Here is a 12724-nt window from a genome sequence, read left to right on the forward strand (position 1 = left end):
CAATCCACAACCACCAATCTTAATGGCATACTCAGTGTCCGAGCATGGGTGTTAGAAATTGTCCGGCATTGGTGACAATTTCAGGAAAAGATTAGTGATGAGTAAGTTTTGAACGTAGAAAGATTGGGTTTCATTATGCGATCAGAATAGGATAAGCAATCGACGAGCGATCGTTAATTGTTACAACCAGCGTAGAATTCTGAAAACAACGTATGTTTTTCATATAAATTCGTTTCCCAGTCGTCGAACTAATATTTTTGACTCTGCTTGATCAGGATTCCTGCCCTACATACTTCTTACCAAAGAGTAAATCACTCTCTTTCATTATCTAACCACCATGCCCATGAAAAATTGCTGCCATCTCCACAGCTGAGAGTGTGTTCGAGCATGAACTTTTGATGGGCGGTAACAATTAGGTGGTTCAGTCTAGGGGCTGTAGGTACTTTGTATCGATAGACGAGTACGTTATAGCTGCAACAAAAAGGTGTATCGGTTATAATGTGGCAAGGGTAGAATTGATTAGGAGCTGGTTAGCATCGACGGCTGACCCGCAACGAGCCAAAGTCACTTCCAGACCAATTGAGTCTACTTACATCCGGGCCACTCGAATCGAACCATATCGCGAACAACTAGCCCGAGAAAAACGGTTTCTCAGCCCGCAGTTTCTCTGCGCGATGTACTCGATGCGTACTTCGGGGCGTAAGAAGTGCAGAGATCGAAAATGAAATAGAAAGAGCGGAGAGGTTCCCTAGCCCCCGTAACGAGCGAACTTCAACTGCAATGTATACTGTGCCCGTTTGCTAGGCCCAACGTACAAGGCATAGGGCCCCTAGCTCGTTCCTCTTTCTCTCTCCTTCTTCTTTTTCCTATTACTTTTTTCTTTTTTTTTTTTGATAGGAATGATGATGTATGGATGTTGGCTGGGTGCTAGGGGCTCGGTAAAGGGTTCCATTGTCGTGCCTTCCTGCCCTCAGCCCCCTCAGTCGCCCTTAGGCCGGTGGCAAGGAAAGACCCTCGTCGGCAGGGTGGGGGGGGGGGGGGGGGGAGGTGAAATATTGCAGCCGCGCAAGCGACCTACGTACACCCCTGATTCGTAATGTACGCTCTGTAAACTGCATACTGTTAATTTTATGTCCGATTTTCGGCCCCCCTCCTCTTCAGGAAAATATCATTGTTCTTCGAGGGACCGACGATTTTCTAAACGAAACATACGGGTCAAGTGCGCCTGCCTACCATTAGGTTCGACTTTCTCTCTTCTCTCTCTTAAACCCGACATTTTGGGTTTTTTTCTCTCGCTCTAACGGTCTATTGTCAGCCACAGAAAAATATTGACTAACAAAACGCCGCATTCAAATCTTGGCTAAAAACTAACGAGTACGCTTCGATTAGTTTAAACTACTCTTTAGAATCGATTTACGAAATTGTAAGCGCAATGTGCAGCTGTACTAGCTTCTATACTAATCTACGTTGATACTTGAAGGAACTCTCTCGTTTGCACACCTTAGAAGATTGCACCAGCATGCTACGACGGTTTGTTAAGTAACCAGGTGAAAGTCAGGATACACGCCGGCAAAGTTGTCTTTCAGTAAGAAGAAGTACGAACAAAAGCGGTATCGTATATCAGTCAGATTGGAAACTTGATAAACTTGAAAAAATTGATTTTTTTCCTTCAAAATATTTGGGACGTATTTTTGTCCTCGAAATATCTGACATTTAAATTTTCCTAGGCTTGATTTTAAATATATTGATACTTTCTATGCAGGAGTGTATTTGTGAAAGGTAATTAAAGAATTTAATGAAAGGTGAGCGTTGCAAAATTCGTTCGAGCCACGTCTGTATTTGACAATACTTATTTTCAACCGTGTGCATTCCCTGAGAGAAAGAGCAGCCGATGATTATATTCTAATCAGAAGCGACGTCACGACTCAGCCCGACCCTTGAACTTGAAGGTGGAACGAAAACGGGAGAGCGCGTACTAGGGCTGGGCGACAAGTAGTGATGTAATTCGATGAGGATCGCCTCTAACAACCGGTAGAACGTGTAACAGAGCATGAATACCTGTAGAACAAAAACCATATCCTCAATTAACGTGCCAGGCTTGAAATCGGACACCGCGCGCGTTCAATATGCAAATCCGATCGGACATGGTTTTAGAAATTCGCCTCGGCCCTTCCACCGTCCCAACAATGCGTGACTCTGCCAACAATGGAAAATAATAAACCGTGATAAATAGCTGCGCAAATACACAACAATCGAGGTAGCTCGCGTTCCAGGTGGGCGATTCAAATTCTTGAATAAATACTACGACGGGTAAATAGTCCTCGGTAACCAATGGGAGAACTTAGCCCGCAGTGCTGCGGCAGCGGACGAAGAGGGGCTGCAGGGAAGCCCCGGGACGTTCTTGTTATTAATTTTTCATGTTTGCATATTTGCCAGGGCTCATAATTTGTCAAGCGATGAGTTATACCGTCTGAAAAGCAAACACGACGGTTCGACTGGATTTTCATCGGGGCACGCAATGATGCACGGCGCAGGTGCGAAAATTCGATTTCCGGCTATTCCTCAAATTCGAACCTGTTCTAATTCGTCTGCGACCATTTTCCCCCGGCTAGCTGGGTGGTTAGGTGATTCCACAGGAAAGTGGTCCACAGAGACAGATTGAGGGGTGTGTTCGAAACGAAATCAGTCTTTTGTTTTACAACCCCTAAAATGGCCGTTGGGGATTTTGCTCAAAGTGACGCCCATCCGTTAGAAACTCCGCCCGTTGACAGTGTGCCCTGCGTGTACGTTCTTTGCTCAGGGGTAAACTTCGCCGACTCTACGGAAGATTAAAAACGTCCCGGAGAAGTTTTTTCGCCCCCGTTTTAACGGGGGAAAACCGACCATTCGCCCTGCCGAAACCGGTAGTCTGGTATACCTAAGGAATTTCTAATCGATCCTCGCACTTCTGCACCGAGTTGTACAGTGAAGTGATTCGCCAATTTATTCGGGGAGTCCCCTGCGACGAGGATCAGCACCTCGACACCCTGGCTGCTCGCCCGTCTAATTCCCGCGTGGATCCCTTCGCCAGAGAAATCCTCAGGGATGAAAGGAAAGTCTGAGCATGCTTATGCCCGTGCAGCTCTGGGTACATTAATCCAAATAACTTCCACCACATCGCACCTACCGCTTAACCCTTTTCATCAGAGTGCTGTCGACGTGATTAAACGACCTTATACCTTACGCTGCATTCGATCAGCTGCTAATGAATTGCTGCTTTAGGTGGGCTGAAACAGATGAACCAATTATGAAGTCATTCAAATGCAGAACGTAGACTGTCTTGTGGATTTGAAGCGATTATTCGTCAACCTGTGTCCCTGTGTATCAGATTAAACATACTCACTTAATACTGTATAATACTAGTCACATTTTTGCAGCACAAAAAATTCCTACAAAGAAATGTCTGTTTTCTATCCCCCACACGTGGGTTCGCAAGTATTCTGAAGCCGTTCAAGCCCCGCCTCTTCTCGATCCTTCTTAAATAAACACGAAAAAAAGAAAAAATAAAACCAAACGGACAGAAAAACAAGGCGTAATTTATGGACGGCCCCTTGTCAAGTTTTGGCATTAAAAAAGGCTCAGTTCTCGAGACATAGGCATAGGATACCGAGTTCAGACTCGGCTGGAAATAATTCTGGCTAGACGAATTGTCACCGAAGTATATTGACCTTCTTCATCCCAGTGTGGGTAAGGTTAATGGAAAGATAAAAACCCGGCCTCCCGGGGTGAATCGACAAATCAGCTATTGGCGATGAGTGGTACTGTCGAGAATGCATTACTCGTCCGAGAATCTTTGATCTTTGACTCCTGTATCGAGATATACTTGACTCCACGATTCACAATCAGTCGCTTTCCGACCACCAGCCGCTCGCGGTTCCCAATGATATTAATAATCGCGATAGGAGTATAAAATTAAACATTCCAGATCTCGGCCGTCTGGTATACTGAGCCGTGCATTGAGCAATTCCTTCGGAGTGCCATGGATCTCTTGAGAATCAGTAATTTTCGACGATGTTGACAATAGCTACGGAGACCAGGATCACACCTACACCGATCCATCGGGTCGACAAAGGCACAAAGAATTGAGTTTGTATGCGACAACGTGGATTGGTATCATATGTCAAAGGTTACCTTTCCTGGAACATACCTGTAGCCAAGGCAGACGGGAGGTATAAGATACGGGACCGTTTTATAGCCGAATCAGGTTTAGCAGTCGTAAAATTCTCAGACGTGCGTCCACATCTTCAGCGCGAAGAAGCAACGTGGCGACTGGTACCAATAAGAAAGTTCCACGGATGAGGTACCAACGTTGGTGAACCCAAGTCTCTACCCTCATCGTCAGAGTCGAGGTTCACCGAGGATTGACCGCGATACATATATCCTGAGCACCAGATGTACGTGCGGATGAAGTTCCTCGACGCAAAAGCCATCCTGGTCGGAACACAAGAATTCTCGGTTATGGGCGAAGGACCGAAGACCACTCTGGGAAGGTAGAAGATAGAATCGCGCCAGCGCGGGTCGATAGGCAGCCAGGTTGCCTGGCGACAGCAGCCGTCGCTTCCTACCGCAGGAGAGAAGTTACTTTGGGATCCGCAGACAGAACTCCGTCAGTCTCCGATACGTCAGCTGGGTCGGTGGGTTTCTCCCTCAAGAAAACGACGTGCTTTTGGTAAGATTTAATGTAAGTTTAAATCAGACACAGTTTCCTTACAGATTAAACATCATCTAAGGCAATGCCTATGTTCTGCTTTTCTATGAAAATGTGTATCTGATGAGTGCATGGGTTGTTGACGTTTTTCAAATATTTTTCAAACATTTTTCAAATCGCCGCCAGGGCTGCACGCGCGTGTTGTTGACTCGTAGTAAGCAGTCATCAAGTTACGTTAGAGCGCGTAAATTACACAACAGACAATGACGAAATGTAGTAAAAATTTTAAAACAGTATATCAACGGTAAATGCAATTTCGTCTGTCAGGAGCAATTCGTCCACTTCAACATCTCGATCTGAATGTCATTGTTTCTTTATTTCAGCGTTATATGTATAAAGCTGATTAGTGGATTGGAGAAATAAATTCTAAGCAATGATCAGATAAGACTATGTTTAAACTGTTCCGTGCATGCAACCATTAAAACAGTACGAGCAAGTAAACAAGTGTTCACAATAGTTTCGAGGCACGACGTGACATTACAATTGTAAACTTTTTTGAATCCTTAATTAGTAATTGTGTGAATTGAAACAGAGGGATTCTTACCAATCAAGATAATTAAACGTGGTCTGTACGATGCCTAGACTTAACGTCTCTGAACCGCTCAGCACCGAGTCGAAAAAATAAGAACAAACGTGCCGTCTGCGCCCATTTGTTAACCGGAGTCTCTGTGAGCACGAATAAATCATATCTAGCATCCAGTTACACCGCCCGTTCGTTTGTTGGTGCGTTTTGTTCGTTCGTTCGTTCGTTCATTCGTTCGTCTGTTCGTTCGGTGGGACAACGAGTCCAGTTTGCTTAAGTACATCTAGTCAGCTGGTCGCGGGTACCGAGTTTCTAATCTGCAGTTGTTGGTCACCTCGCGGCATCGTCGGTATACGTAATAATTGAGAGTAATTCTTAATTACCTCAAAGTTTTTACAAATTCGATTAGATATTAGCCGACACGTACTTGCATCAAACGTCCAACGATGAGTGAATAGTTTTCGAGTGAATTATTGGTGTGGTTAGAATTATCCGTGGTGTGTAAATTCGCAGATTTTTAAAAAGAATATGAATTTTTCGACCGGTTAACACACCGACAGACTTCAGTTTCAAACCCGATACATTCCCACGATTTTTGGAAATGACGTTACGCGAGCTAACAAAACACGAGAGAGAATTACTTCACAGGAATTGCCCGTATCACTTATTCAATCAACATACATTAGCAGTGCACTCTGTCACTTAGCGCGGATTGATTCCTTTAAAATTTCCGGGTTTTACACCGAATGCAGCAAAAGCTCATCGAAAAACGCACCTCCACGTTAATCGTCGGCGGTGAGTAAGGAATGAATTTCGACTTCGCACAATTTTTTCGCAACTTTCTAATATACTTGGCTTGTAAAATTATTTGTCACTCGTGAAACAGTGCGTTAAAATATGGGAATGCATTATCGCTGACGTTACATTACGATTTCCGTTGCCATCGAAACCATTAGACCAGCTGTGAATACGAGAAAGAGAAGGAATAGTGTCAAAGCTGAATTTTATGATTTTACTGCGTTGACAATGAATGATCAGTGATTGAGAGAAGCCGTTTAAACAAGTGTAAAATAACCGCGATCTAATGACCGATGGCATTGTTTCAGATACTAGGATTCCGGAAAAATGAGACAACGGTTAAAGTGTTCGAATGTGGCCGAAAAATCTGCGCCCAAATATAGAGGGTGTGCTGAGCCCGATGAAAATAAGCCCGAAATCAAGAGCTGGACGGTTCAGCTCTCGGAGATGCTACCTAGCGACAAAGCCTTCGAGGAGGTTTGCGGCTTCCGCCTTGGCGACCTCAAGAGCTACGAAAAATTTGTCGCTCTGATGTACCGATCAACAAACCCAGCATCCCTCGGAGTGGCTCGCGCGCTTTTCGGTAAGCCAGATCAAACACTTTATTGGATTGTCTGTAAAGTCGGATGATGAAAAACCTTACACTAATCGATCGGTGAGGGTCAATAATCTGTATGAACCAGCGGTTCTAAAACAAGTTTTTAATTCCATAGTAATAAAAATTAATGCCCACCTCGCAACTGGGCTCACCGAGTATCGAACCTGTCATTTTGATTTGGATTACGCAACTAATTACAGTGTTTAAAATATTTATACACCGTCATCCAAGAATCCGTAGGCCAGGATTCGGGTGTGCATCTAATCACTCTTTGATGAAAACCGGCGCCCACCTTCCAATTAGCCATCATGCCTCTTAACCCGCATTCTTCCTTACGAACACCGTCACCAACTTTAGTCTTTTACATCAGCGGTTCTCAAGGATATGGAGCAACGTTTTAGAGTCGAAAAATTATATACTATTTGAGTTCACCGTGCTCGGTTGGTAATGACTCGGCTCGCGTTTCATTCGAGAAATGTTGATCTACGAGCCTGATAAGCCGGATCAGTAACCGCGAAGTCTGTTTAGTCAATTTACGATTCGGTCTTTTTGACTGTCGCCGCTCTTTTGAACATCGCAACTGGGCACTCGCAGAATCAAGTTACACCCACTACGGCGCGTGTGCAAAGTCAGCTTAAAATGCCGAGTCCAACGAGAATCAGATGATAAACTGACTAGCTAACGGGTAATAAGTGTTATAATAATGTACGAAAATGCATAATTGTTCAATTTAACCCGACAATTTTATGAAGAATGTCGATAGAAGCGAGTAGATAACCACAGTGAATGCACAAATAGTCGTTGTCACCTTGCATTAATACGAGTTTTATCTTTACCACCCACGTCTAACGCGAAGCCTGTGACGCTTCTCTTCAGTGAAAGTATGACTGCCGCTTGACTCGGTACGATGCAGCGTGTCTCTTGTTACTCGTTACTTGTTACTTGTTACTCGTTTCCATCTCCGCTGTAGGTAAGTTCTGACTGGTCGGATATAACCCGATAAGGATATGCGTACGTACACTTTTCCATGCGACAGACTTAAAGGTCAAACGGAGCCAGTCAAAATAAAGCCCAGCGCCCACGTGAGGTGGACCACAATTGTGAAGATGGATTATCTTGATTATTCTGCAAGTGCATAAGCAGTCGATAGATAATCTGACGATAATCAAAGTTCAAGATGCTAATTCAGCCTAACATTTTCCACTGTTACACTTACAGGACTATGCATGGTGATCGACATCGTGGAGGAGAGAGGCTTTTCTGACATTGACCTTAAATGGGGGGATCCAATGACTTGTCACTTTCCTTTGATCCACGGAATGAAGCCCCCTCGATTGCCATGGACCATCGCGTTGTACACCCTGATGTGGCTCGGCGCAGGAGGCATCATGATTGGGTTCAGCTTCAAGCTAGCATGCGGTTGTTTTCTCCTGCCGTACTGGTACTTTTTTATCCTGGACAAAATGAACTGGAATAATCACAGCTACTTGTACGGCGTTGTCGCGATACTGTTTTGGGGCACCGGAGCCAACAAGTACTTGTGAGTAAACGCGTGTCATTTCTCATACCAATGAGCAGGACGAGTCGTGGTGTCAAGCTGGGTTGTCACGTCGTATTAATCATTCCAACAATTCACAAATTTTCCATCCGTTACAGTTCACTGGATGCAAAATCGTACAAATCAGGAGACAACAGCGTGCCTCTTTGGAACTATTTTATCCTCAAATTCCAATTCTTTGCCTTGTACTTCCTGGCTGGGCTGAAAAAGTCCAGCAAAGAATGGCTGGATGGCTACGCGATGATGAATCTCTCCAGGCATTGGGTTTTCGACCCATTCAAGTAAGTCGCTATTTCAATTATAGCATATTTCGTAATGGCGTATCAATAGTTACTCGATAGGATTACGGAAATTACGCGGCGCATTTACCTTTCCTCAGGGTGTTTCTAAGTACCGATCAGATCGACTTTCTCATCGTTCACTGGTTCGCATTCCTTTTTGACTTGACTGTTGGCTTCTGGATGCTGTTTGACCGGACGCGACTGCCTGCTATGGTTTTTTGCACCAGTTTTCATCTTATGAATTCCCGTCTTTTTCACATTGGTGAGACGATCAGTTTTGGAAAATTGTGAAAGCATAAGCTATAAGCACAATCATCCATTTCTGTATCCCCAAAGTCTGTATTAAACCCGAAATATTTTTCAATTCCATTCAGGGATGTTCCCGTACGTCTGCCTGGCCACAATGCCTCTGTTTTGTCACGTTGATTGGCCGATGAAAATCAAAGGCTGGTTCGTTGGTCGTTCCAAGTGCGATTTGCAGAGCAATCAAGTCCCGGATGAAAACCAGCACAAGAATCAGTGTTATAATAGAATTGGAAAATCGATGGAACAAAGTGATAATTTCATTTCAAAAGAGAAGAAATATTTTTCTGGTGAAGCCGCTTCTAAGACCGAGACTCAGAGTGATGCGGTAGAGACAAGTGACGATGAAAGAAATCAAGAAGATTCCAATGCAAGCAAATATCAAGATGACTCGATGGAAGAAAGTGATCACCACAACTGTTTTAGTAAACAAGAGCAGAAAGAATTAAACGGGAAATCGACTCCCGTTCATCCGAAACACGCCCACGGGCGAAAAAAGAGATTGTTTCGTAAACTGAACGTGACCAAGAAACAAAAAACCGTCGTTGGACTTTTGCTCTTTCACGTATTCATGCAACTCTTCTTGCCTTACTCGCATTTCATCACAAAGGTACATTACAGATCCCTGAAAAAAAAAAAACAATTCCTCTTGTTAAAGCTCGGAGAGAAGCTGAGTGCCTAAGATTTTATGTTATTAAATATTGACTGTTGTAATGTTTTAGTGCATTTCAAAAGCCAATCTATAACTACACTCGCCGGACTTTATTTCAGGGTTACAATAATTGGGTCCCAGGTTTATACGGATATTCTTGGGACATGATGGTTCACTCCTGGGATACTATTTTGGTCGTCATTAAGATACACGATAACGTACACAACGAAGATCATTACTTAGATCCGCAAGCGTGGGTCCAGGGAGATCGGTGGTCTAAGCACGGTGACATGGTCAAACAATACGCTCATTGTTTAAAGGTATGATTTACATTCATTACCCAATTAATTAAGTACCTCAATCCCAGACCCGCAAATAACTGTTAGTCACCGCAGTAAACCCAGTCACGCGCTTGTGATCCGCATTATCGCTGAATCAACCTCTAACAAGTCTTAATCGCGATGTATTAACTTGGAAAATTAAAAAGTGATTCATAAGCTACTACATGTAAGAATTTAATTAAAATTTGGCATCATTACCTGCCCTACAATGCAAACACTCAACCATTTTTAGGACAATCTTATGAGCGAAAGGCAAAAGGCATTGAAGACTGGGCAACAACCAAGTGTAGCAGATCATTGGGCAAGACTCTCGAACAACTTGAGCATTTATATCGACGTATGGTGTTCTCTGAACGGACGTTTCCTCCAAAGAGTATTCAATCCTAAACTAGACCTTCTGACTGCGGAATGGCACCCCTTCCAACCAGTTTCTTACCTGATGCCTCTAATGACGCAATTCAGCTCCTATCGGTAAATCGAATCGATTAGACTTTGACTTTTGTTCTCTAGTACCTATATGTATAGCTGCTTGAAAATAAAATACAAAACCTAAAATGATAGGATAATCGGTCACCCGATAATAATATATTTTCTTGTGTCATAGGAATAAACTGGATGAGATTCAACGCGCCGTTTACTCCTGGTCCAACTATACGGATGTGCTTTTCGTAGCGGACTATCCGGGAATGGAACTCGAGAATTACATTGACAGAGATTTGTCTAACGTGACATTGACCGTGCTCGAAGGTCAGGTAATCTACACCGAAGATGATTGGCAGCAGGGGGTTACGATTTCCAAAGGAAATCACCTCGAAATAAGTCCAGGAAAATTCCATAATGTACAAACGATAAGCTTTCACCCAGCGTGCCTGATGTACACTTTTACTAACGGTACCAAGCAGAGACTCGAAAGAGAAGGGTACATATTTCAAGCGATGGAAAGGTTTAAGCTGTAAAAAAAAAATACTCACAAATTATGAATTATCGTTAACATGATCATGTTACGTTTTCAGGAGAATCGAACCACCAGAAAAACCAAAAGATGTCTTTCCGATTTTAAAAGAAATGAGGTACAAATTGAATGCCTGGAAACGTACCCTTGGACATATCGCTGATGCATTTTTTTACTTCGCTTACGACGTGCCCATGCTGCGCCGAGTTCAGGTCAACTAATTTGAACCACTCGCGTACGTTTGTTACACATGTATATTTTTTTTTTAATCCGAGAAGTCAAATAATTTGTGATGTATGTATAATGTATATACAATGTATATTATACATAGGGGTTTACCTATTTATATTAGGAAATGGTAACGTTTATTAACCGGATCGTGCGGTTCTGCATCATCATTTCGTTAATTGATTTAATGTTATAAAATGTTATAAAGGTAATTACATTATAGGAAGTCCAAAATATTTACTACTATAGCCGTATATCATCTACACGATCACGATTGATGAGTGCCGTGAAATGTGATTTGCGAAATGATTTAAATGATAATGGTTACGAGGCCCGAATGTCCTAAGTGACAATAGAAGCCTTCAATTTATCAATCACTTATTTATAGTATATACGTTATGATGGGGGGTTATCTAAGCCTTACTACAAGCAGTAAGCCCGTACCGATGTCGAATTCGCAAGGGTCGTTCTGAACTATCTTACAGCAGAGAATTTCTTGCAAGTATTGCAACAACGTGTAAATATGCAAATAGATAACCGGGACTAACTGATTTACAAAATGTAGAACTTAGCGCTTTGAGAAGCCAAATAAAAATATCTTATACGGAGTACTTTAATAGTAAGGTACAAATGTTTTACTTTGGTTTGAATATTTCATTTTTTTATAAATTACACGTCATGTTAGATAAGTTTTGTATGATTATACAACTTTTTATTTATATACATAAATACCGAAGCAACGCACAAAGTTTTACAAGGAAGTACAAGGTAGTGATAAAATACGAACATAAGATCACGCTAGAAAATATATTTTATACAATATGTACATGTAGAATAAAAGTTGTAATAAGAAATATGATGAAAATAGATCCAAATTAATATTACAATTCTGTACATTATCGCGACTGATGTATGTTAACAGTGTTAAACGCTTTGTCCTGAGCTTTGTGCCTATTGGCAAACATCTACAACCGAAATTGTAAAAATTGACAAGAAATTTACAAAGCGGATGCACCTATAATGGAGTTGTATGTCATTATAGATATATATTGAATGTTTTGCGAACCATAGGTGCGAAGTTACTTCAGCATGTATCGCGTAATTACAATCGAGCTCAAATAAAACACTCATTATTTTCACCATAAACGGTTATCGTGGTTATCTATTCATTAACCACATCCACACATTTGTGAAATAGCCGATCCATTATCGCACCGATCACCGACCGCTACAGCACATGGAAGCATCAACGATGCCGTGATAACTACTGTAACGACAACACTGTATTCATAAAAATTCCCGAACACGTGCAGTCTACAAGGAAAGGCAAAGTATGCTTAGAGAAATCTATAATCAATGTTTAACGACGGCGTTAAATGTCACTTATTTCAACTTTTATCAAAGCCTACGCATCGCTGATGTGTCGAATACGAATATACAAAAAGAAGTTTGGTTTTACGAAACAATCGTGCTAAAAAACGTGCTTATGTAATTAAATTACTTACCATGAAGGAAGACATTTCTTGGCTTTGCACTCGCGTGAAACATAACGGTTTTTAGATATTTTCGTTCGGCATTGCATGTTGAATTATTGCGCTGACTACGGCATTATTACGTCGGTGCCTAAAAAAGTAAGTAGTAAAAAAGCATGACGTTTAACGCGGTTAGTAAACACTGACTGTACCGCATCATCTTAGGATCATTGTGCCATTCTGTGTGTGAGATACTTTAATTTGCAGTACA

At 42.2% G+C, this 12724-nt stretch overlaps 1 protein-coding gene across 4 annotated transcripts; it reads left to right on the forward strand.

The window, feature by feature from the left end:
• Positions 1–3915: 3915 nt before the first annotated feature.
• On the forward strand, positions 3916–12127 carry GC (gamma-glutamyl carboxylase). 4 transcript variants are annotated; one of them, XM_046634462.2, is made up of 10 exons: positions 3916–4720; positions 6377–6651; positions 7885–8206; positions 8323–8505; positions 8604–8767; positions 8880–9418; positions 9580–9780; positions 10034–10272; positions 10406–10744; positions 10815–12127. In XM_046634462.2, the coding sequence occupies exons 2-10, from the start codon at positions 6396–6398 to the stop codon at positions 10972–10974; spliced, it is 2403 nt and encodes an 800-aa protein (XP_046490418.1). In that variant the 5' UTR covers positions 3916–4720; positions 6377–6395; the 3' UTR covers positions 10975–12127. The 4 variants fall into 4 exon arrangements, with proteins under 4 accessions (XP_046490418.1, XP_046490414.1, XP_046490406.1 ...); XM_046634458.2 differs by having other exon boundaries at positions 3916–4708; XM_046634450.2 differs by lacking the exon at positions 3916–4720 and adding an exon at positions 5496–6065.
• The last annotated feature ends 597 nt before the right edge of the window (positions 12128–12724 follow it).

Source organism: Neodiprion pinetum, chromosome 1 (genome assembly GCF_021155775.2).
Source record: "Neodiprion pinetum isolate iyNeoPine1 chromosome 1, iyNeoPine1.2, whole genome shotgun sequence".
Lineage (NCBI taxonomy): Eukaryota > Metazoa > Arthropoda > Insecta > Hymenoptera > Diprionidae > Neodiprion > Neodiprion pinetum.

Excerpts from the sequence above, each read along its gene's own strand:
- GC (XM_046634462.2), top strand. The coding sequence starts at position 6,396 with ATGAGACAACGGTTAAAGTGTTCGAATGTGGCCGAAAAATCTGCGCCC. Across the intron at positions 9,419-9,579 it reads ACTCGCATTTCATCACAAAG|GGTTACAATAATTGGGTCCC; the intron begins GTACATTACAGA and ends ACTTTATTTCAG. Across the intron at positions 10,273-10,405 it reads ACGCAATTCAGCTCCTATCG|GAATAAACTGGATGAGATTC; the intron begins GTAAATCGAATC and ends CTTGTGTCATAG.